Raw genomic sequence first — 25,653 nt, 5'->3', positions numbered from 1 at the left:
TTCAACTTGTCTTCCTACACCATACCAGAGCTTTGAAGCCTGCTTGCTTTATCAGGGCTTGGGGGTGGGAAAGACATGTGAACTCATTTAGCTCTTGTTCCCTGTCTTGTTTGCTGGTGATCCAGCCAGTTAGATGACTTGAAGTGGGCAAGGACAGAAAGAGATTGGCTAATCCCATTCATTCATTCATTCATTCATTCACTCATTTGTGAAACAGACCCTTATCGAGTATCTACACAGGTAAGTCCCCCATTCATACCCCGTTTATGGTCCAGGCTCAGTTAAACTAAGCCACAACAAATGGAAGTAATCTTTGATCCCCCTACTTTCCCTCAGGGACCTCTAGATCAATTTTTGGATCTAGTTTAGTACTATAGAGTTTTTGCATGAAATCCAGAACCTATGCAAGGGTTATATAACCAATGGATAAATAAGCTTGTAAAGTCCTTCCCTATGAGTGACCCATGGGAAGGTTTCCAGTCCACAGATTAGACTAGTCCTATCTCCTGGTTAAGTATCCAAGCACTACAAATCATTCATTCATCCATTCTTCTTTACTTTGCTGGCACAATTTATTTTTTTCCCCATTTTAAGTAAGAGATTATCCTCAAAGCTAGACTAACTTTTTTTACTAATCAGTGTTATGTGTTTGATGCTAATTGATATTTACTCATTCCAGTAACACATATTTATTGAGTAGCTACAATATACCAGGCACTGTCATAGGCACTGAGATGACAACTTCACGCAATGATCCCTTCATGGACTCAACAAAGGAGTGAGATCAAACAAATCTTGGCTTGCTGTTCTTTCTCAGAGACAAAGTAACTTTATCCATTGCTGTGCAGAGAATCAAAGTGAAACACGGGGTTCTAATACAATGAACAAAAAGGAGGAATTGTTTGCATTTATTGACTAGAGATGATCAAGTTTTGAGCTTCTTTATATATCAATTCCACTGTAAGACTTGTTCTCCACAGCTGACATCTTAGAGATTGAACTACATAGATCGTAGTTAAATAGTTAATGTTTTACAGAATTTTGAAGCATTGGACTGTGTAAAGAATGTTTTAAAGTTGGTTGTGAAAACCAGATGGTCAAAAGAACCACAACACATGGCCACTCCCAAAGAGCAGAATTTTCCTTCCATCTTGAACTTTTACATTAAAGAACCAAAGAGATAAAAATTAGTTTTGCAGTCCTGGGACTCTGAGATTAAAGATTAATTATTTTAGTCTGTTGATGCCAACCTAGGGAATAAGACATTGAGGCCTGTATTGATGGGGGATGGCTCTGATGTGGTGTGTCAGCAGTAGACTTAGCAAATGAACAGGGTAGTAATTTGTGGCCAATAAATTTTTTCCTGCTTCAAAAAATTATCTATTGCCAGACTCAGCAGGGATCCAGAGGTTGGAGAGTCAAACCTGGGCTGTGGACTGAACATACCATTGCACTTCCTGGCACTGAGGGGCCTCTTAGTACCTAAATAGAAAACAACTCCATCTCCAACACAGTATTAAACTATCAGCAGGGTTTCCCATGTGGAATTTCCCTTTATTTCTAAATTTACTGGACTATAACCACTCAATAGCAAAGAACCCCTTGTATTGTTCTATAACTACTATAAATTTTTGCTTAGACGGTCCCTAATATGTTTGCCTGCAACAAGAAAAATAAAAATGAATCGATTGGCAAGATCTCAAACAGAATAAGCTAATGACAAGCCTTATGTTTTAATAAGCTCAATGTTGGTCTTAATGAAATTGGTGGATGGTCTTTTTTTCCCTACATATGGAACTGTCATTGGTTTCTTTGGCTTTCGCAAAGGATTTTTTGAAATGCATTGTTGTTATCAGAAGGAGTCTTTTCTTTTTTCTTTTATTTTTTTTAATTGCAAGGGCCCTAGGATAATCAGGGAAGGGAAAAACACTAATGAGAGGGGATTTGAATGGTAGTGCCTTCTCTCCTCATATCTATGTTTTTCATGGGACAGAGAAAACTAAGGATGCACAGTACCACCCAGTTGTCAGGCTATTGAGGGATGCCTCAATCTATTCAGGACAGCAGTTTTAAAACCAGTGGAAAGAAGAAGACAGGCCTGGGTTTGAATCCTGACTCCATACTCTCACTCCATCATTTCATACTTTGGCCAGATTATTTAACCTTTCTGAGTCTGATTTAGTGGCGATCACTACCTGCCTCATAGGATTGCTGAGAAGGTTCACTGAGAGTAGGCAAGTTCCTGGCCAGCTGAAGGCCATCCCCCCGTCCCTTCTCCCTGTAGCCATATTTATGAGATGACATCACTGTTCCCTAGTGAGATGGCTACTAGGTCTCAGGGTTTCCAGATTTCTGCTGATTTAAGTATTCAACTGTGCTGATGTGATTTATGCAAATGCCAGCTGGGGACGGATGCCACAAAGGGAATGAGTCATTTCAGAGCCTTCATTAGCAGGCTCATCTTGCCTCTGAAAGAGCTGGGTTTTCCTTACTGATGGTAGAAAACGGTGGGAGAGATTACTCTGGGACTCCGGCACTCTTGATACAGGGTTCTTCTCATATAGCATCAATGAATTTTCACAGTTAAGGTCCAGGACTCCCCGAAGTGACGTAAAGCAAGGGTTAACAGCTTAGACTTCGAAATCTGACAACATGAGGTTTAAATTCTGACTGCTAATATGAGCTTAGTAGCCTCTCAAAGTGTCTGTTTTATCTTAGAGTTTTTGTGAGGATTAAATGAGGCAACATACCTAAAGTACTTGGGATAGTGATTGGCACATAGTAAATGCTCAATAAAAGTCTGTTTTTTTTTTTTTTTTTCTCTTCCTCTGTTTTGGCCAGACTTCACCTCTCAGCTATTTTCTAAAACCGAAGCCCGCCTTCCAGCAGTTGGCACATTAAAAGAGATGTTGTTTCTTGAACATTTATTATGTTTACACTTCTGCTTAAATGCCTACATCCTACCAAAACCTCCCCACCTGATATTAATTCATCCTTTGATCATTATTTTGTGAAGCCTGTCTTCCACTTGAAAGAAACTATCATCATTGCTCAGTCAGATAAAATTTCACATCATAACTAAATAAATAGTTGTTGATCATGAAGATAAACAAGAGCTTAAATAATACACTTTATTTAAAGCTGTCCAGAGGTGGCTGGCAAGATGGCTGAATAGGAACAGCTCCAGTCTGCAGCTCCCAGCAAGATGAATGTAGAAGGCAGGTGATTTCTGCATTTCCAACTGAGGTACCCAGTTCATCTCACTGGGACTGGTTAGAGAGTGGGTGCAGTCCATGGAGGTCGAGCAGAAGTAGGGTCACCCGGGAAGTGCAAGGAGTTGAGGAACTCCCTCCTTTAGCCAAGGGAAGCCATGAGGAATAGTGCATTCCAGCCCAGATACTATGCTTTTCCCATGGTCTTCACAGCCCACAGACCAGGAGATTCTCTTGGGTGCCTATACCACCAGAGCCCTGGGTTTCAAGCACAAAACTGGGCGGCCATTTGGTCAGGCACTGAGGTAGCTGCAGGAGTTTTTTTTCATACTCCAGTGGCTCCTGGAACACCAGTGAGACAGAACCATTCACTCCCCTGGAAAGGGGGCTAAAGCCAGGAAGCCAAGTGGTCTAGCTCAGTGGATCCCACCCCAAAGGAGCCCGGCAAGCTAAGATCCACTGGCTTGAAATTCTCGCTGGCAGCACAGCAGCCTGAAGTTGATCTGGAATGCTTGAGCTTGATGTGGGGAGGGGCATCCACCATTACTGAGGCTTGGGTAGGTGGTTTTCCCCTCACAGTATAAACAAAGCTGCCAGGAAGTTCAAACCGGGTGGAGCCCACTGTAGCTCAACAAAGCCACTCTAGCCAGACTCCCTCTCTAGATTCCTCCTCTCTTGGTAGGGCATCTCTGAATGAAAGGCAGCAGCCCCAGTCAGGAGCTTATAGATAAAACTCCCATTTCCCTGGAATAGAGCACTTGGGGGAAGGGGCGGTTGTGGGCACAGCTTCAGCAGACTTAAACATTCCTGCCTGCCGGCTCTGAAGACAGCAGCAGATCTCCCAGCACAGCACTTGAGCTCTGCTAAGGGACAGACTGCCTTCTCAAGTGGGTCCCTGACCCCCATGCTTCCTGACTCGGGAGACACTTCCCAGCAAGGGTCTATAGACACCTCATACAGGAGAACTCCAGCTGGCATCTGGCGGGTGCCCCATGGGATGAAGCTTCCAGAGGAAGGAACAGGCAGCAATCTTTGCTGTTCTGCAGCCTCTGCTGGTGATACCCAGGCAAACAGGGTCTGGAGTGGACCTCCAGCAAACTCCAGTAGACCTGCATCAGAGAGGCCTGACTGTTAGAAGGAAAACTAACAAATAGAAAAGAATAGCATCAACATCAACAAAAAGGATGTCCACACAGAAACGCCATCTGAAGGTCACCAACATCAAAGACCAAAGGTAGATAAATTCACAAAGATGAGGGAAAATCCAGTGCAAAGCAAAGAGGCTGAAAATTCCAAAAACCAGAACACCTCTTCTCCTTTAAAGGATCATAAGTCCTCACCAGCAAGGGAACAAAACTGGATAGAAAATGAGTTTGACTAATTGTCAGACGTCGGCTTCAGAAAGTATGTTATAACAAACTCCTCTGAGCTCAAAGAGCATGTTCTAACCCAATGCAAGGAAGCTAAGAACCTTGAAAAAAGGTTAGAGGAATTGCTAACTAGAATTACCAGTTTTGAGAAGAACATAAATTACCTGATGGACCTGAAAAACACAGCACAAGAACTTCATGAAGCATACACAAGTATCAATAGCCAAATTAATCAAGCAGAAGAAAGGATATCAGAGATTGAAGATCAACTTAATGAAATAAAGCATGAGGACAAGATTAGAGGGGAAAAAAATGAAAAGGAACAAACAAAGCCTCCAAGAAATATGGGACTATGTGAAAAGACCAAACCTATGTTTGATTGGTGAACCTGAAAGTGACGGAAAGAATGGAACCAAGTTGGAAAACACTCTTCAGGATATTATCCAGGAGAACTTCCGCAACCTAGCAAGACAGGACAACACTCAAATTCAGGAAATACAGAGAACACCACAAAGATACTCCTCGAGAAGAGCAACCCCAAGACACATAATCGTCAGATTCACCAAGGCTGAAATGAAGGAAACCTTCCTTCATTTCAGGGAGAAAGGTCGGGTTGCCCACAGAGGGAAGCCCATCAGACTAACAGCAGATCTCTTAGCAGAAACTCGACAAGCCAAGAGAGAGTGGGGGCCAATATTCAACATTCTTAAAGAAAAGAATTTTCAACCCAGAATTTCATATCCAGCCAAACTAAGCTTCATAAGCAAAGGAGAAATAAAATCCTTTCTAGACAAGCAAATGCTGTTTGTCACCACCAGGCCTGCCTTACAAGAGCTCCTGAAGGAAGCACTAAATATGGAAAGGAAAAACCAGTACCAGCCACTGCAAAAACATACCAAACTGTAAAGACCATCAACACTATAAAGAAACTACCTCAACCAACGGGCAAAAGAACCAGCTGGCATCATAATGACAGGATCAAATTCACACATAACAATATTAACCTTAAATGTAAATAGGCTAAATGCCCCAGTTAAAAGACACAGACTGGCACATTGGATAGAGTCAAGACCCACTGATGTGCTGTATTCAGGAGACCATCTCACCCGCAAAGACACACACAGGCTCAAAATAAAGGGATGGAGGAATATTTACCAAGCAAATGGAAAGCAAAAACAAAACAAAACAAAACAAAACAAAAAAACAAAAAGCAGGGATTGCAATCCTAGTCTCTGATAACACAGACTTGAAACCAACAAAGATCAAAAAAGACAAAGAAGGGCATTACATAATGGCAAAGGGATCAATGCAACAAGAAGAGCTAACTACCCTAAATATATACGCACCCAGTATAGGAGTACCCAGATTCATAAAGCAAGTTCTTAGAGACCTACAAAGAGACTTAGACTCACACACAATAATAGTGGGAGACTTTAATACCCCACTGTCAATATTAAACAGATCAACGAGACAGAAAATTAACAAGGATATTCAGGACTTGAACTCAGTTCTGGACCAAGAGGACCTAATAGACATCTACAGAACTCTCCACCCCAAATCAACAGAACATACGTTCTTCTTAGCACCACACTGCACTTATTCTAAAATTGACCACATAATTGGAAGTAAAACACTCCTCGGCAAATGTAAAAGAATGGAAATCACAACAAACAGTCTCTCAGACCACAGTACAATCAAATTAGAATTCAGGATTAAGAAACTCACTCAAAACCACACAACTGCATGGAAACTAAACAACCTGCTCCTGAATGGCTACTGGGTAAATAATGAAATTAAGTTAGAAATAAATAACTTCTTTGAAACCAATGAGAACAAAGACACAATGTACCAGAATCTCTGGGACACAGCTAAAGCAGTGTTTAGAGGGAAATTTACAGCACTAAATGCCCACAAGAGAAAGTGGGAAAGATCTAAAACTGACACCCTAACATCACAATTAAAAGAACAAGAGAAGCAAGAGCAAACAAATTCAAAAGCTAGCAGAAGACAAGAAGTAACTAAGATCAGAGCAGAACTGAAGGAGATAGAGACATAAAAAAAACCCTTCAAAAAAATCAATGAATCCAGGAACTAGTCTTTTTTGAAAAGATTAACAAAATAGACCACTAGCCAGACTAATAAAGAAGAAAAGAGAAAAGAATCAAATAGACCCAACAAAAAATGATAAAGGGGATATCACCACTGATCCCACAGAAATACAAATTACCATCAGAGAATACTATACACACCTCTATGCAAATAAACTAGAAAATCTAGAAGAAATGAATAAATTCCTGGACACACACACCCTCCCATGACTAAACCAGGAAGAAGTCAAATTCCTGAATAGACCAATAAAAAGTTCTGAAATTGAGACAGCAATGAATATCCTACCAACCAAAAAAAGCCCAGGACCAGACAGATTCATGGCAGAATTCTACCAGAGGTAGAAAGAGGAGATGGTACCATTCCTTCTGAAACTATTCCAAACAACAGAAAAAGAGGGACTCCTCCCTAACTCATTTTATGAGGCCAGCATCATCCTGATACCAAAACCTGGCAGAGATACATCAAAAAAAGAAAATTTCAGGTCAATATCCCTGATGAACATCGATGCAAAAATCCTCAATAAAATACTGGCAAACCGAATCCAGCAGCACATCAAAAAGCTTATCCACCATGCTCAAGTCAGCTTCATTCCTGGGATGCAGGGCTGATTCAAAATATGCAAATCAATAGACATAATCCATCGCATAAACAGAACCAATGACAATAACCACATGATTATCTCAATAGATGCAGAAAAGGCCTTCAATAAAATTCAACACCCCTTCATACTAAAAACTCTCAATAAACTAGGCATTCATGGAATGTATCTCAAAATAATAAGAGCTATTTATGACAAACCCACAGCCTATATCATACTGAATGAGCAAAAGCTAGAAGCACCAGGCATGGTGGCTCATGCCTGTAATCCCAGCACTTTGGGAGGCCGAGGAGATCGGATCACAAGGTCAGGAGACTGAGACCATCCTGGCTAACATGGTGAAACCTCATCTCTACTAAAAATACACAAAAAAATTAGCTGGGCTTGGTGGCATGCACCTGTAAATCCCAGCTACTCAGGAGGCTGAGGCAGGAGAATCGCTTGAACCTGGGAGGCACAGGTTGCAATGAGCCGAGATTGTGCCACTGCACTCCCGCTTCGGTGACAGAGCAAGACTCCATCTCAAAAAAAAAAATAAATAAACTGGAAACATTCCCTTTGAAAACCCGCACAAGACAAGGATGCCCTCTTTCACCACTCCTATTCAACATAGTATTGGAAGTTCTGGCCAGGGCAATCAGGCAAGAGAAAGAAAAAAAGGTACTCAAATAGGAAGAGAGGAAGTTAAATTGTCTGTGTTTGCAGATGACATGATTATATATTTAGAAAACCCCATCATCTCAGCCTAAAATCTCCTTAAGCTGATAAGCAACTTCAGCAAAGTCTCAGGATACAAAATCAATGTGCAAAAATCACAAGCATTCCTATACAACAATAATAGGCCAACAGAGAGCCAGATCATGAGTGACTGCCCATTCACAATTGCTACAAAGAGAATTAAATACCTAGGAATACAACTTACAAGGGATATGAGGGACCTCTTCAAGGAGAACTACAAACCACTGCTCAAGGAAATAAGAAAGAACACAAACAAATGGAAAAACATTCCATGCTCATGGACAGGAATAATCAATATCATGAAAATGGCCATACTGCCCAAAGTAATTTATAGATTCAATGCTATCCCCACCAAGCTACCATTGACTTTCTTCACAGAGTTAGGAAAAACTACTTTAAATTACATATGGAACCAAAAAAGAGCCTGCATAGCCAAGACAATCCTAAGCAAAAAGAACAAAGCTGGAGGCATCACAGTATCTGACTTCAAACTATACTACAAGGCTACAGTAACCAAAACAGCATGGTACTGGTACCAAAACAGATATGTAGACCAATGGAACAAAACAGAGGCCTCAGAAATAACACCACACATCTACAACCATCTGATCTTTGACAAACCTGACAAGAACAAGCAATGGGGAAAGGATTCCCTACTGAATAAATGGTGCTGGAAAAACTGGCTAGCCGTATGCAGAAAACTGAAACTGGACCCCTTCCTTACAGCTTATACGAAAATTAACTCAAGATGGATTAAAGACTTAAACATAAGAACTAAAACCATAAAAACCCTAGAAGAAAACCTAGGCAATACCATACAGGACATAGGCATGGGCAAAGACTTCATGACTAAAACACTAAAAGCAATGGCAACAAAAGCCAAAATCCACAAATGGAATCTAGTTAAACTAAAGAGCTTCTGCACAGCAAAAGAAACTATCATCAAAGTGAACAGGCAGCCTACAGAATGGGAGAAAATTTTTGCAATCTATCCATCTGACAAAGGGCTAATATCCAGAATCTACAAGGAACTTCAACAAATTTACAAGAAAAAACCCCATCAAAAAGTGGGCAAAGGATATGAACAGACACTTCTCAAAAGAAGACATTTATGTGACCAAGAAACATATGAAAGAAAGCTCATCATCACTGGTCATTAGAGACATGCAAATCAAAACTACAATGAGATACCATCTCACACCAGTTAGAATGGCAGTCATTAAAAAGTCAGGAAACAACAGATGCTGGAGAGGATGTGGAGAAACAGGAACCCTTTTACACTGTCGGTGGGAGTGTAAATTAGTTCAAGCATTGTGGAAGACAGTGTGGCGATTTCTCAAGGATCTAGAACCAGAAATACCATTTGACTCAGCAATCCCATTACTGGGTATATACCCAAAGGATTATAAATCATTCTACTATAAAGACACATGCACATGTATGTTTATTGCAGCACTATTCACAATAGCAAAGACTTGGAACCAACCCAAAGATAGGCTGGATAAAGAAAATGTGGCACTTATACACCATGGAATACAATGCAGCCATAAAAAAGGATTGATTTAATGTCATTTGCAGGGACATAGATGAAGCTGGAAGCCATCATTCTCAGCAAACTAACACAGGAAGAGAAAACCAAACACCTCATGTTCGCACGCATAAGTGGGAGTTGAACAATGAGAACATATGCACACAGGAAGGGGAACATCACACACCGGGGCCTTTTTGGGGGGTGGAGGGGTAGGGGAGGGATAGAATGAGGAGAAATACCTAATATAGATGATGGGTTAGTGGGTGCAGCAAACCACCATGACACGTGTATACCTATGTAACAAACCTGCATGTTCTGCACATGTATCCCAGAACTTAAAGTATAATTTAAAAAAAAGCTCTCTAGTTTCATTCCATTATTCCTAAGTTCCATATCCTACCAAAGTAGTTTATCTCAATAAGCTTGGTTTTAAAGAAAAACTAAAAACCTCTCTATCAAAATATGAATATTAAGAATGATCTGAATATTCATCATGATACATAAAGCTGCTCCACGGAGGTGGGAGGCTAAGAAAACACCACCTCGGTAGATAAGTTAATATTTACCAAATGCCTAATGGATACACAGCCACTTACTGATGAATGTCAGCTTCAGCATCTTAGTGAGAGAGCGTCACATTTCTTTTTTCCTAGAAGAATCTCTTTACATATTTCATGCTTTTGGAGAGGCAGGTATGTCTCCATGATAATATATATGTAATTAGCTCCTTTATGTTACCAATATATCATGGAGACATTCGGATTTACATTATACACAAGCTCACTATTAGTTTCCTGAGTTAGGTGGTACAGATTCTGATATAGCTAGTAAAAAACCCATAAAATATGCATAAATCCTGCCTAATGACTGAAGTTAAATATACCTCAAAGAATGTTCTATCATTAAAATTCACATACATTTTTCTTACAAGGGAGTTATTCTGCATTGTAGCATGTGTTTTATTACAAACTTGGAGTTCATTGATGAACCATGATAGAGCTGCAAATCAAGTCAGCAGCTTCATTAGTTCAGCAGGATTTTAGGCTACATTTCTCTCTTGGTGAGCAGAAGCCAGAGGGTAGTTTAGGGCCAGGAGCTTGGTTCCTGGGCTCTGGGCAGTCTCTCCCATGGAGAGGGCCCCTTACCTGAGGCCCTCGCCCTCAGAAGAGTGCTGTCTGCAGTACTCCAGCGTGTAGGTCTCCGTGGCCTCTGGGGTGGTGGGCCGCCATCGGATAGTGGCTGTGTTCCAACATACAGTACAGTCCTCAGCGCGGATCACAGGGGTGGAGGGTGCTGCAGAAAGAGAGTCAGGACAGTCGTGGAGCAATGCCAGCTTGCTTTCCTGGAATCTGAGAAGCACGTGGTCTTCCATGGCTTCAGCATGATTCTGTTTTTAATTTTTTTATCAGAAAATGAATTCTGTTTTAAAAACCCAAAAGGGATCAAATATAGATGGTGAAGTCTCTCTCCCTTCTCTGCCTTCCACATTGCCCAGTTCTCACCCATCCCCAAACAGCCCCTAATAGTAGCTTCCTATAAATCCCACCAGACTTTCTTTATACATATACAAGCAAATCAAAATAAAGATTCTTTCACCTGTCCCAGTACAAACAAGTTAGCGATGATCTTGTCCTCAGTAAGCGCTCAATAAAGGCTTGTTTTAAGCGACAATCTTGTCCTCAGTAAGCGTTCAATAAAGGCTTGTTTTAAAAGGCAAGAGGAAAGGATAAAGGGTAGGAGTAAACTATCTCTTCCCCTGAGGCAGGTTGCCATTATCTTAAAGGCAGTGCAGCCTTGGTTTAGGCTTCATACCCTGTGGAAAAGATTTCATCCTGAGAATGCATTTACAGTTAAATACCACTGCTTAAAACCTTTTGGGGGTTCCCAGCACCCACACACAGCCCAAGCTTCTTACTTTGCAAACATGGCCTCTCTATGTTAGCCTTTCTCATCTTGTCTTTCCGTTGCTTAAGTCTAAGAAATAATACCAAACTTCTTAGAGTGTCCTGCACACTCCATACTGTTTCTTGCCTTGATGCCTCTGCTCATGTCTTTTTCAAGTGGAATATCCTCCTTTAACGCATTACTTCCTATTGATCCTTTAAAGCATTTTCTGCAGGCATCAGTTCTAGGAAGCAGTTCTGATCCTGCCCCTGCTCCAGGCCAACTTGAGTGCCCCTCTGGAGTGCTCTCATAATAACCTGTGTATATCTGGATATGGCCCTTATCACACATTTTCTATGATCTTCTGTTTTTCCATCTCCCCACCTGAGCATGAGCTTCTTGAGAACAGGACCCCAGTCTTACTCATCATTGTATCACCAGCACTTGGCACAACAATCAACACACAATAGGTGCTTAATAAACACTTACTGGCTGATCTCAAGAGTCCGTGAAGAATTGAGCTTTGTCTTCTGACACCCTTAGCATCCATAAGTGTTAACACTTATGCTAGCACCCTTAGCATCCATCTCCTTACCTGTCCTAAAGATTGCCCTTTCACTGGGCAGGCTACATCCAGTGAAGTTCACAGCCATCACCCACACTTGATAGCATCGGTCAGGTTCCAGATCTTCAAAAATGCAGTAGCTTTCTTTCACTGTCAGTCTGTATTCTTCTACCAACTCTAGCATAAGACACAATTAAAATCTAAGATGTCTTCCAAAGTTAATTAAAAGTTATAGTTATTGGAAAACGTCATCTATGATTTTCTTTCAGTGGAAAACTCAAACTGATAACCTTACAGATACCATTATGTGAAAACCAGCTCCTTAGAATACATATGAAAGCAACAGCATTCTGAAAAGAGATAATTAGGATGACATAGTACTACTTGTTAACACTTATCAGAAAATAAGTGCATATTAGTAAGATTCTGAGCTTCATATACCACAATTAAAGTAACTTATTTCAGTAGCAAATATTAAAATTACATAAAGTATATGTTAGCTTAAATCTCAGTAACACATTCTCAAGAAAAACTTAAGAATCCCTGCCAATATTTCAGAAGAGTGTGTCCTAAAAAAAGGACAACTTCATGGTTTTTAAACATCTTTACAGATTAGTAAACTATTTTGGTATTCAGTATGACCTTCCAGGTTTCAAATCCTGGTTCCTTCTCATGAGTTCCAGAATTCTTTCCACTAGAGATTTCCACAATTTATAGAAATACTTAAATAACTTTGATAGGTCATAAGCTACTCTAAGAAGTAACTTTGTCCAATTAAGACACTTTTCTTCTAAAATTTTAAAAATTATTTTACTTTGAATATTTTAGTAATAAACATTATTCAATATCATTCTGAACAACCCTACCAATTTGGGCCAATTTGATTATTCTTACTGAAATTTTATCTCCTTTAAAACATATGGTTTTCTTTGTAAATTTTGCCTGTGGTAATTTCAGTTATCCCCCCCTTATTACTCTTGAATGTCACATCTTCAAAACTTTTCCACTTAAGAACCCAGACTGTTTCTTTAAAAGAAAATCTGGAGCTCTTCAACTTAGCAGGTCTCTCAACTGCCTCTCTCCTTTCCAATGAGCTGTACTTTCTGGACAGAAAGTTCAGTTTAAAGAACGTCATAAGGACTTGTACACTGAAGAATATTTCCACCATATCCCAGAATCTGTGTCTGCATTTTCACTGGAATCATTCTTTTAGGCAAAGTCCTATGATACGATTTGGTTCTGTGTCCCCACCCAGATCTCACGTTGGATTGTAATTCCCAGTGTTGGAGGAAGAGCCTGGTGGGAGGTGACTGAATCATGGGGGTGGACTTCTCCCTTGCTCTTCTCATAAATGAGTTCTCAAGAGATCTGGTTGTCTGAAAGTGTGTAGCACCTCCTGCTTTATTCTCTCTCTCTTCCCTGCCAGCCATGGGAAGATGTGCTTGTTTCCCCTTCACCTTCTGCCATGATTCTAAGTTTCCTAAGGCCTCCCCTGCCATGCTTCCTGTACACCTTGTGGAACTGTGAGCCAGTTAAACCTCTTCTTCATAAATTGCCCAGTCCTAGGTATGTCTTTATAGCAGTGTGAGCATGAACTAATACATCCTATTACCCTAGCACTCCCTTTAACAATGTACATAACATATGTGACTAGAGACCCTACTAAACATGGCACAGTATCACAGACTAGATTATCAGATTAGCTAACTGTTATTAACACAGTTCAGGGCACAGAAACAATGAGACACAGGATAGGGAAGTGTTTGGGGTGGGGGTGGGGATGAAATCCACTAAAAAAATAAGTACTCCAAGCAATAGCTATTTGATAAGAAGGGTCTCAGAGAGCCATGGTGTTTCATAAAGCAGCTAGAAATAGATGGAGATGAAGTATGGTGTAAGAAAACACACACAGAGACAAACAAACAAAAGAATAAACTTCAGAGCTTGAAAGATGTGTGTTTGACCCCTGCCCCTGTCATGTACAAGTTGCAAGGCCTTGAGCAAACTACTTAACCTCACATCAGTTTTCTCACTTGCAAACAGGGATAGTAACATTTACTTGGTTGTGCTGTAACAGGCATGTGGAAATAGGCCAATAAAACAGGAGTCACTACATTACAGATTTAGATTCAGCCAACTTTACAGCGTGCCTATAATTGCTTTTTTCTGCTTTTTTCTAAATTAATTATCACATGATATTTCCAAAGACTTAAATATTAGTAATAGTATAATATATTACCATTCATTCCTGATTACAAATTGGGCGCCTGAGTTAGGACGCCAAGCCTGCCACATGCTCATCTGGTTTCCACAGCATGTGGGTCTATCTTCAACAAGCAACACAGAACGGCAGCACTCCCAGCTCTGATTCATCAGGAAGCACAACCTCAAACTGCCTGGCTTCCGGGGCTTATGAGAAGTCCTTCTGAGCCGAGAGATACTTACAGAGGCTCAGCTGTAAGACATACCATCCATTCACCCTACTAAGCACTTTCATTTCTATCCACACATTAATTAGGGACACAGGAAGACTCCACCATACCTAGGACCATGCCTTGGGAACTGTGAACACTGAATGAACCCTGTGGCTTGTTGGTGGCTTTTAGCAAAGACAGACCTGAGAAACTGCCACTCATGACATCTCATGCTTCATCTGCATTCAGACCATTGTGGATCACACTGTCCTCTCTATGGCTTCTTCCCTAAAAGTGGAACACGTGTCACTTGTCTTTCAGGCTTCTGTACTGATTAAAACTTTATTTTCCTTGAAACTCTGGTTGTTATCTCCTTTCTGAAAATGAGAACCACTTCATTGCGCCTGTTATTCTGAGAGCTCAAAGCCAAATGTGAATCTCAATTACAATATTTGTGTTGACTATTATAATATGTACGCCATTTTGTTTTCCTTGATCTTGATTCCCAAATTTTGCTTCTGTAGTTATTATTTCATCATATGGTTGTTGGGGTTTTGTTGTTGTTTTGTAAGTGGCTATAAATGCTTTGTGGGAAGAGTCATAATACAGGTATATGTTTAAATACTTCACATGAAGATGCCTGAATATGCATATGCATTTGTATTTGTGTTAGTAATCCTACCATTTAATTCTTGGTCATCTTGTGGCTCCTCCATGCAGTAAACCTGAAACGAATCAACAACATCATCCTTGTTCATGCTCCAATAAACTGCAATCGTTGTGCTGGTGGCAGAATTTGGTTCCTGAGGTTCTAATCTAGGAGGCTGTGGAACTGGAATATAAACAAGATTTATTGTAACTAATGCTGTTTCTATTAATTTGTTGGGCAAACATTACTTATGCTTGTTGAAAAAAATTCAAACAGTATAGAAATATATGGTATAAAAGTAGAAGGGCTTCCTTATTCCCCCAAACTCCCAACCCCATTATATTTTTTCATTTTTTAATTTTATTTATTTATTTATTTATTTATTTATTTATTTTTAAGATGGAGTCTCACTCTGTCATCCAGGCTGGAGTGCAGTGGCACGATCTCAGCTCACTGCAACCTTTGCCTCCCAGGTTCAAGCGATTCTCCTGCCTCAGCCTCCCAAGTTGCTGGGATTACAGGTGCCCGTCACCATGCCTGGCTAATTTTTGTATTTTTAGTAGAGACGGGGTTTTACCATCTTGGTTAGGATGGTCTCGAACTTCTGACCTCAGGTGAACTGCCCACCTCAGCCTCCCAAAGTGTTGTGATTACAGTCGTGAGTCACTGCACCTGGCCAGTTTTTTTTTTTTTTTTTTTTTTTGAGATGGAGTCTTGCTCTATCACCCACGCTGGAGTGTGGTGGCACAATCTCAGCTCACTGCGACCTCCGCCTCCCGGGTTCAAGCAATTCTCCTGCCTCAGTCTCCTGAGTAGCTGGGATTACAGGCACGCACCATCACAACTGGCTAATTTTTGTATTTTTAGTAGAGGTGGGGTTTCATTATGTTGGTCAGGCTGTTCTTGAACTCCTGGCCTCAAGGATTCCACCCACCTCAGCCTCCCAAAGTGCTGGGATTACAGGCGTGAGCCACCGTGGCAGCCATATTCTTTAGATGTAATTACTGTTGCAGTTGAATGTGTGTCCCTCCGCAATGTTTTCTATGCTTTTGTACATGTGCATATATATGATACACACAGAAATAAACAAAAATGTATTACAAAATGGGATCACTTGAGAATACTCTTCTATAGTCCTATAGTTGGAGCAATAAACTCATGTAGGTTAGAGGAGGCAACAACTGACTTGCTTATCCTTCAAAACAAAACACATGCTTTGCTAGATGACCAAGGTTGTATCATTCTGTATCAATATAGATTCTATATTCACAACAGAGGCAAATGAAACCCTTTTAAGATATCGTTGGTATGTCTTCTAACATGAAAAATACTTGCAAAAATAAAATATCAAAATACACTTTCTGAAACGACCATCCCATTTTGTCTTTCCAATATGGCTACGCCTATCAATTTTTAAATTATTAACTTTTTAAAAATTAAACAAAATATAAAAACTACAGAAAAGTAGCCTACTGATTCAGCATACATTTTGGACATCTAGTATAACTCTGTTGTTCTGAATTTTACTGACAACAAAATCCTTGAATGTTTTCCTAGAAACTTGTAAAGTTCATGATTATGCATACAAACATTAATGGTATATGCAATGCCATAAATCAAGCTTCTATGCAATTCTCCCCCAAAACTTATGACACAAAATCTTTGAACATATTTTACAAATTAGAGAAAAAGATTATTCTTATCGTTGAAAAGATAGCATGTTTTTTTTTTTTGAGGTGGAGTCTTGCTCTGTCGCCCAGGCCGGAGTACAGTGGTGCGATCTTGGCTCACTGCAACCTCCACCTCCAAGGTTCAAGCAATTCTCCTGCCCCAGCCTCCCTGGTAGCTGGGATTACAGGAGCCCACCACCACGCCCAGCTCATTTTTTTTGTATTTTTAGTAGTGACAGGGTTTCACCGTGTTGGCCAGGCTGGTCTCGAACTCCTTGACCTCAGGTGATCCGCTCGCCTCAGCCTCCCAAAGTGCTGGGATTACAGGCATGAGCCACCGCACCAAGCCCAATAGCATGTTTTTACATTTATTTTTTGTGGTTATTTTTTTCCAGTCAACAATTTCCTGAGAGATAAGTTTACTGAAATATTAATAATACAGGCCAAATTTTATGAGATTACTTTATTAAAAGTGGACACCAAAGGAAAAGAAAACTAAAGGTCAGTTCAGCAAGAAGGTAAAAATGAGAAAAACATAAATGGTTCTAAAGAATTTAACAAAAAGAGACAAACCGAGAAGATGCAATAGCAATAAAGAGCTGAAGAAACACACAGTTGTGAAAAACGAGAAGCAGAAGAGGAGAAGGGTCAAGTTCATGGACTTCAGTGCAGAGTGGCTGGCCCAAGGTTAAACACCAGATCCACCCCCTCTGTTACCTTAGCCTCAGTTTTCCCATCTTTAAAATGAGAAAACATTTTAAAGCATTACCTTCCAGGAGCGTTATAAGAAGCAAATAATATCTATCAAGTGCTTAGCAAAGTGGCTGACAGGTAACCAGCGCTAACATTCAGAAAGCAAAGGGGCCTTGGCCAGGAGCACAGGAAACAGCGGGGCGAGGCAGGAAGCTCCTGAAGATGAGGGCTGAACGAGGGACCCACCATCTGGAAAGCCACAGAGGCCACAGAGGTAAGACCTGTGGAGCGAACTGAATGCTAAGGCAGAGGTCGCTGGTGAGAGCGCCTCCCCTGGGACCGATCACAGGTCAGAGACCCTCATACTGTCTTGGAATTTATTGCTTGTCTTCCCAGCAGGAAATGGATGTCACATTCTAAATGAGTCTGTCCAGATCAATGTAGTTCAGTAAATTTTCATGTTCCCCAGGTCTATAAAAGGACCAAGTGGAATGTTTCAACGATTGTCGATCATCTTTGAAGCAATATTTCAGAATTACTTGAGGCATGAACAATGAAAATGCTCCCCCTTTTACCCTATGAATTATACATGGAGCTGTATCTGCTTTTTAAAAATGAAAACATCTTTCACATTTCTCTCTCTCTCGGGTAAATTAACAAACTTAAAAACTGATTAATTGATCCAAGAAAATCACTTAATTTTAAGGAAAAAGCAAAGTATGTAAGTTAGAAATTTTGTTTTAATGTGCTCCTTCCCCCAAAAGCATTAAAGTTAAAACACCTTTTTTCAGAAACAGGAAATACTTTTACTTTTCAAAGAATTCTAAATGAAAAGGGAATAAGAATATTCCATAGATATAATCTAATAATATTGGCTGAATTTACAATTCTTATGTGGTAGAAGAACATCAGAGACCCGGAGTTTAGCAACTATGTTTACACTTTCACAGTAATAAGCTTGAATAAGTGTGATGCCGGCCAGGTGTAGTGGCTCACGCCTGTAATCCCAGCACTTTGGGAGGCTTAGCAGAGCAGATCACTTGAGGTCAGGAGTAGGAGACCAACCTGGCCAATGGAGCAAAACCCCATGTCTACTAAAAATACAACAATTAGCTGGGCATGGTGATGCGTGCCTATAATCCCAGGTACTGGGGAGGCTAAGGCATAAGAATGGCTTGAACCTGGGAGGCGGAGGTTGCAGTGAGCCAAGATGGTGCCACTGCACTTCAGCCTGGGCGACAGAGTGAGACTCTGTCTGAAAAAAAAAAAAAAGGTATGATACCAAAAAATACCAAAATGAAAGTTTAGGGCTTCATTATAAGAGGCTAAGGAATTGGGTAGAAGAATCACTCCTCTGCCTGATGAAACGTGCCCAAAAAGAGCCGCCACATTTGAGGAGTTAAGCATTAACCAAACTGGACTTCGGAATCTGTGGCCAGATACAGATTTCCACTCAACCTGGCCTTTGGAACGTCCTCAGGAGAACAGCATTATTCACAATAGCCAAAAAGTGGAAGCAACCCAAGTATCCACCAATGGATGAACAGATAATGTAAACGCTGTGTGTACATACAATGGAATATAAGTCAGCCTTAAAGAGGAGGAAAAGTTTCACACGTTACAACACGGCAAGCCTTGAGGATATTGGTCTAAGTTAAAGCCATCACAAAAAGAGAAATACCATATGATTCCACTTAGATGAGGTACTTAGAATAATCAAATTCACAGAAACAGAAAGTGAAATGGTGGCTGCCAGGAGCCAGGGGAAGGGGAGAATATGGAGAGTTAGTGTGTAATGGATACAGAGCTTCTGTGTTGCAAGATGAAGAGTTCTGGAGAGGATGGCAGTGATGGTTGTAACACAATGTGAATGTCCTTAATGCCACTAAACTGTACAATTAAAAATGGGTAAGATGGTAAATTTTAAGTTATGTGTATTTTACCGCAATTTTAAAAAAATCCCCAGGTGCCGGCATCCAGGAAGCCTAGATTCATGTTTGTTTATCCACTATCTGTTTCTCTCACCTTTCTCAGCAGCACTCTGCCTTTTCACTGTGGGGCAGACTCTGAAGCCAAACTCCCCTGCCACACACACCCCAACCGGTTGTGTTGTCTTGAAATAGAACATTTTTCTATTCCTCTCTTTCCTCACCTTTCTTCACCTGTCAAATGTCAATAACAAAACCTACCTCCTTGGGTTGTGGTGAGATTAGATGATTTGATATGCTTAACAGTTCCCACAATGCCAGCCATTGTGTAAGCATGGAATAAATCGTATGGGCTGCTACTTCTCATTGGAAAACTCACATCCTTTTCTCATTACATCTGCTTAGTTTAGGTAGGGTGTCATCAGATCAACTTTTCAAGTAACAGGTGAAGACTTCCGAGAGGTATCACAAAATGAACAAAAACTATTTAGCAGCAAGTCAACACCCTGGGCTCCAATTTTGTGAAACAGATGCACAAAGTAACATTTATGGCTCTGAGATCAGTCTCTCCATAAAAGGCTTCGAACCACAGGGACCGCCACTTGCACTTGCTGAGTTAATTGTTAACACTTTGTGACATTTTAACTCTGTGACCTCCAAAGTATATTAAATGTCCTCTCAATGCCCATTAAGTATTGAAAAGCGTATCCTCCTAAATGAACAATGGCATATAATGAATCCCTTAAAAGCAAAAGACCAGCTCTGTTAATCAAACTTTCTTAGTTTGCAATCACTGCCCTAGTCTAATCCCTCTTAAAGACATTACAAGAAAACACTTTCTTTTGAGACATTTCTAGAGAAAATCCATTAAGATCAATGATCGAGTTTTTAATTTTATAAAGGGCTGGTGGAGTTTTGGGTTTTTGTGTGTTGTGTGGTGTTGTGTTGTTTCTGTCTTTTAGACATACAGTAGCCTTTTTAGTAGTAACTGAACTAAAACTCTTGATACAGGAATGAAAGTTAATCATCAATTTAAACACAACAGCCATCGTTTCTGTTTTTGTTTTTTGGATTTTTTTTTTTTTTAGAAATGGGGATCTTACTATGTTGCCCAGGCTGGATTCGAACCCCTAGGCTTAAGTGATCCTCCCGCCTCAGCCTCCCGAATGGCTGTAATCTTTGACGTGATTTTGGAAGATGATAAAATCTTTTAAGGAGGACATCTGAGCACGTTGTACAGTAAGAAAAACTTGGTAATTTCACTGAAACATGGCAGCTTTGAAAAATCTAAATAAGTTTCATTGTCCTGTTTGTTAAAATAGCACATTAAAAAATATTGTGAAGAGCTGGCAGGATGCTTCTGACAGCTGAGTGGGAGGCTCCTGGCTACAGACCATGGTGCTGAGCTGATAGTTCTCTAAGCTCATCTGTTTAGTTTGAAAAAAGGGGAAAAGAACTGAATTGAAAAGGGGAAAGCCACCCATAAAGAGAAATGTTTGACACATAGAAAAACATTTGACTTCTTTTTTCTTCTATACCTGGCTGCTGGTATGAGGCAAACAACTCAAGGGAGAGAAATCCTATTTTTAAATTAAAAAAAAAAAAAGAGGAGACCCTTTGGTTCCATGGCTCCTTCCACCTCCTCAATCTCCAAGCAAGTCATAAAGCTTCAGATGGAAATGCACAGAAATGAGATGCTCGCCTCATGCTCAATTTCAGAGTCTAGCTGTAACATTTTACAACTAATACTTTTCTTTTTCCAGTTACATGTCTTTGCATGCAAAATCTTTTGTATATATCATTACATACAAAACAAACAAGCAAAAACTGCCATATTTCATCTAGGTAATTAATATATTAAAATGCTTACCAGCCACTTGTTTTAACATCTGGTCACTTCTTGCCGAGCTGTCATCATAATGTTCAAAAAGGGAAAACGCAGCAGGCATTTTCTCTAAAGAAGCAGTGCTCTCCATTGCAGAAAGCAACCTATCAGGGGAATAGAGCTCTACATAAGTCAAAAAATTATTAACATACGGAATGAAAGTGAAAAACAGTTGTTCAAAATGAAGCTGGTGTTGGTAGTGGTGGTTTGCATAAGGCAGGGCCTCTCACTCTATCCAAAAAAGGATTTAAAGCTTTAAAGTCTTGAAATATATGTCTAAAATCTATTCTTAGGCAACTGGTAATATTGGAAATTTCATTCCTATATCCTCTAGTTAGAAAAGATTCTATCAAGCAATACAGTCTTAAGTGTTTTACCTATAAAGTTGGTCCTAAAAATTACTTCATTTTAGTGATTATTTTCTTTATTTCCTAAAGGGAAAGGATTTATATCCAAAGCTTTTCATACCCACTGAGGTTTCAAAGGATAAAAATGCTAAGAGCATATCCAGAAACGTATACACTGTAGATGTCTTTGTTCTCAAACCTCAATATTAAGCTTCTAATCATTTTTTCATTCAAAACATGTTTACCTACTATGACCCAGGCATTGTGCTAGGTACTGGGGAAAGAGCAATGAGAGAGGATAAAGCCTACCATTTATAAAAGACTAAACAAGCCACAGTTTCTAAATCAACAGCTTTATGGACTCAACACCCTCATTAGTTGGAATGCCAACTGATGCTAAGTCTAAGTATTTGTATCCAGATGAAATGTGGAGTTAAACAAACAGCGACAAAAAGGTTAACTCTGAAGGGGAAAGAGGAAACAGAGAGTTTGCAAAAGAATTTATTTTTAGCATGAGAGGCCTCCAAGTAGATTAGCAGCTCTCCTCTGTTCACCTCTCTCACACAGGGCTGGAATTCTCTTCCGGCAACTCAGTCGGCTGCAAGGAACTGCGTCGGCTTCATTTCCATGGACGTCTTGGTTTTCCCAGCAGACCCACTGCACTTGCTGTTGGAACTTTGTTCTCCCAGACACTTGCAAAGCTCCTTCCTTGACTTAATTTAGATCTCTGTTCAAATGTCAGCTCCTCAGAGAGTACGCTACTAATACAGCCTCGCCTGCCCCCTCCATTCTTCGCTAGGCTTTGTTTTACTTCCCCAGACTTATCACAGCCTCTTCGGTTTTTGTTTGTCTGCTTCACCAGAATAGCATTTACATGCGGGAAAGGACTTTGTTTTGTTCCCTACTGTATTCTAACGCATTACTTGGCACATAGTGGGCATTTAATAAGCATATTTTGAATAAATAAGAGGCCAATAGTTTTGTGTGGGCGAGGATACCAGGATCTCAGTGATGGTGGATTTATGGTCAGCATGAAGAAAAAATATTATAAAACAAAACTGAATATTTAGAGTGACTTCTACACTTACAATACTGTCAGAAACAATACAATTCACTATCATTTGATTTAGGGGAGGTGGTTCCAGAGGGGCTTCAAAGAGGAGGTAACATTTGGGCTGGGTCTTAATGAGTGGGAGTTTCCTAGGCAGAAGAGAGAATAAGTAAGGGCGTTGCAGACAGAAGAAGGGCATGAACCCAGGTATGGAGATGTGGCCAACTACAGCACATTCGAGGGCCAGAGGGCACCGTGGGAACTGAGAAACACAGACGGTGAGGGATGAAATAGAAAAGTGCTTTGTGGCTTGACTATGAAGAGCCTTTCATACCCACTGAGAGTTCAATTTTGTCTTTTAAGGCAGGGAGAGCCACAAAATTGTTATAAAAGGGAAATTTAGACGACTGTCTTGGCAAGTGTCTAAGGAAGGATCAGGGCAAGCAGAGAAGACAGGTCTGAGGTCAGGCGGGAGAACCCCACAGGGTCTAGATGAGGGAAGACAGCACCAGGCTAAATTAAGGCTGTGGAGATGGAGAGGGTGGAAATGATTGGCTCAGAATGAACAAAAATGGTGCCCCATACATGCACTAAGCCCTCTAAAAATACACATCACTGATGTGTATTAATGTAGGACATTTTGTAGCACAAAAGCTCTGATTGTAGGTACCACGAGCAAAATGTTCGAGTTTTCCCTTATGCACTGACCTATTCCAGTTTAACATCAGCATATGAAAAGGCAAGCAGACATCCTTTTAAAAGCAGGTCTTACAACGGTTGCAACTCCTTTTCATTATTATAACACAAAAGAGCAAAACGGAGAAAAAAATGAATCCCCTCAACAGAACAGCATTTTCTAAGCAAATGTGTTTTTCAAGATATGCAAATGTTGAGTCTAAATATGCTTGACAGCATTCCTTAATTTAAGCATTTTTAGTGTTGAGAAAAATCATTTAATAGACAAGCACTGCCTTTAGAGATATAATGTGAAAGGAGGGAGAAAAAGTGGCAAGGTAAAATAAACTACAGCTGACTCTTGAGCAAGACGGGGTTTGGGGCACTGACTCTCTGCACAATTGAAAATCCATGTGTGCCGTCTGACTCCCCAAAAACTTAACTACTAACAGCCTACTGTTGACTGGAAGCCTTATCAATAAGCCTTACCAATAACCTCAAGAGTTGATTAACACACATTTTGTATATGTATTATATACTGTATTCTTAAAATCACATAAACTAGAGAAAAGAGTTCTTCAGAAAATCATAAGGAAGAAAAATACACCTACAGTACTGTACTGTATTTATTAATACCTTAAGTTTATATCATCTCTTTACAAGATGAATCACCTGAAATGGAAGGCAAAGGTGGCCACAGACCTCAATCTACTGAAAAGATCAAACAATTCAACTTCTTCTTGTAATGTCATGACTTTTCTCTGTTTCCTGGGAGGACATCCAGGATCACTAGTGCCACTTCCTATGGGTATCATGGTGTTATTCAAGGTTTATGGTATTGCACTGAATATAGTTAAGAAAAAAAAATAGGCAAGAACCTAAGGAGATCACTTTTTACTGCAATATGCAATTTACTGGAGAGACTAACTGCTCACGGGGAGATGATTAGCATGACACAGTGTTTTAAGCAGAGATTCACAACACTTGAGCTCATTACAAGAGCAACAGGAGGTGGTTACAAAATAATGAAAGTAGTATGGTAGTGGTATAGCTGTAGAAATTATTTGAGTAGTACAGTATTACTACAGTTAATTTTATGCAGTTATGATTTAATACTGTATCTTTCTGTTTGTTTACATTTTTTCCCAACTGCATATGGTGCTATGGACAGTAGTGTTCGTGTGCGTAAGTGTTGATGTTTTTAATTTTTATAATAGATTTGTGTATATTTTATGATAGTAAATTATAAAATAGACTAATATTTACATATATTTTATGTACTTGTGACACACCTAACATTTTCTTAATTTTTCAACATTTCTGGGCTATGCAGTTCATCTTCTAGTTTTTTTCAAATTGTCACAAATCTCAAAAAAATTTTCCAATATATTTATTGAAACAGATTCCTATATAAGTGGACCTGCACAGTCCAGACTCGTGTTGTTCAAGGGCCAACTGTAGATAAGTAGCACTTCTTATAGAAAGGAACATCAATAACATCAAGACTTTGAGACAGAAGTTTTCTTGAGGACATGGAAACCTTTTTAGTGATGGGGTCCAGCTTCATCAAGTGTGTGCATGTGTACATGCACGTCTGACAGTGCTTTCTTTAATTGTTCACCTTTCTTCACCAAATCCCAGAATTTTGTTGTCTTTTTTCTTTACAGAAAATAATGGTTCACCCAAGTGTACTCTCCTTTAAGTGACAGGCAGCTTTAGCAAAAAATTAATTCACTGTCAACTGGACAATGAAATAGAAATTAATTAAAATGACACACAGATGAACACATTTAAGCACGAAGCCGAAGAAACAGTATTTACTATTAAGTGGATGTCAATTTATATTTGCAATATTCCGATGGTTAGAAAGGTAAAAACATTCTATTGCATTTTTGCAACTTTTCACTCACCAAATTTTCTTACTGAGCAGTAACTTCTGTGAATGGATAAAATATAAGTAAGCAAATATGCATCTACCCTGTCCAGTATAGATGGAATGGCACTGTAAATCCATGTACTTTTTGGATAAAAAGAAATGTCAATAATATTTAGAAAAAATATATAATTTTTTTTAAAATAAAGGAAACTGGAGGTGGGCGGATCACTTGGCCTGAGGAGTTCAAGATCAGCCTGGGCAACATGACAAAACCCCATCTGTACTAAAAATACAAAAAATTAGCAGGGCACAGTGGAGTACACCTGTGGTCCCAGCTACTCAGGAGGATGAGGCGGGAGAATTGCTTGAACCTGGGAGGTGGAGGTTGCAGTGAACCAAGATCGTGCCACTGCACTCCAGCCTGGGTGACAGAGCGAGACCCTGGCTCAAAAAAATAT

General features: G+C 39.9%; 1 protein-coding gene across 1 annotated transcript in view; it reads right to left on the bottom strand.

Moving 5' to 3' along the window:
* The window catches only part of CMYA5 (cardiomyopathy associated 5), a 64,463-nt gene that overhangs the window by 19,087 nt on the left and 19,723 nt on the right, over positions 1-25,653 (bottom strand). The window contains exons 7-10 of the mRNA XM_011934328.1: positions 21,232-21,350; positions 15,104-15,253; positions 12,038-12,184; positions 10,704-10,851 (exon numbers count right to left, since the gene is read on the bottom strand). Of these exons, the coding sequence (XP_011789718.1) occupies positions 10,704-10,851; positions 12,038-12,184; positions 15,104-15,253; positions 21,232-21,350 (564 nt within the window). The remainder of the gene's footprint in view (positions 1-10,703; positions 10,852-12,037; positions 12,185-15,103; positions 15,254-21,231; positions 21,351-25,653) is intronic.

This window comes from Colobus angolensis, unplaced genomic scaffold (genome assembly GCF_000951035.1).
Source record: "Colobus angolensis palliatus isolate OR3802 unplaced genomic scaffold, Cang.pa_1.0 Scaffold134, whole genome shotgun sequence".
NCBI lineage: Eukaryota > Metazoa > Chordata > Mammalia > Primates > Cercopithecidae > Colobus > Colobus angolensis.
The sequence above is the reverse complement of the archived record's forward strand: the minus strand, read 5'-3'. Positions and strand labels throughout refer to the sequence as shown.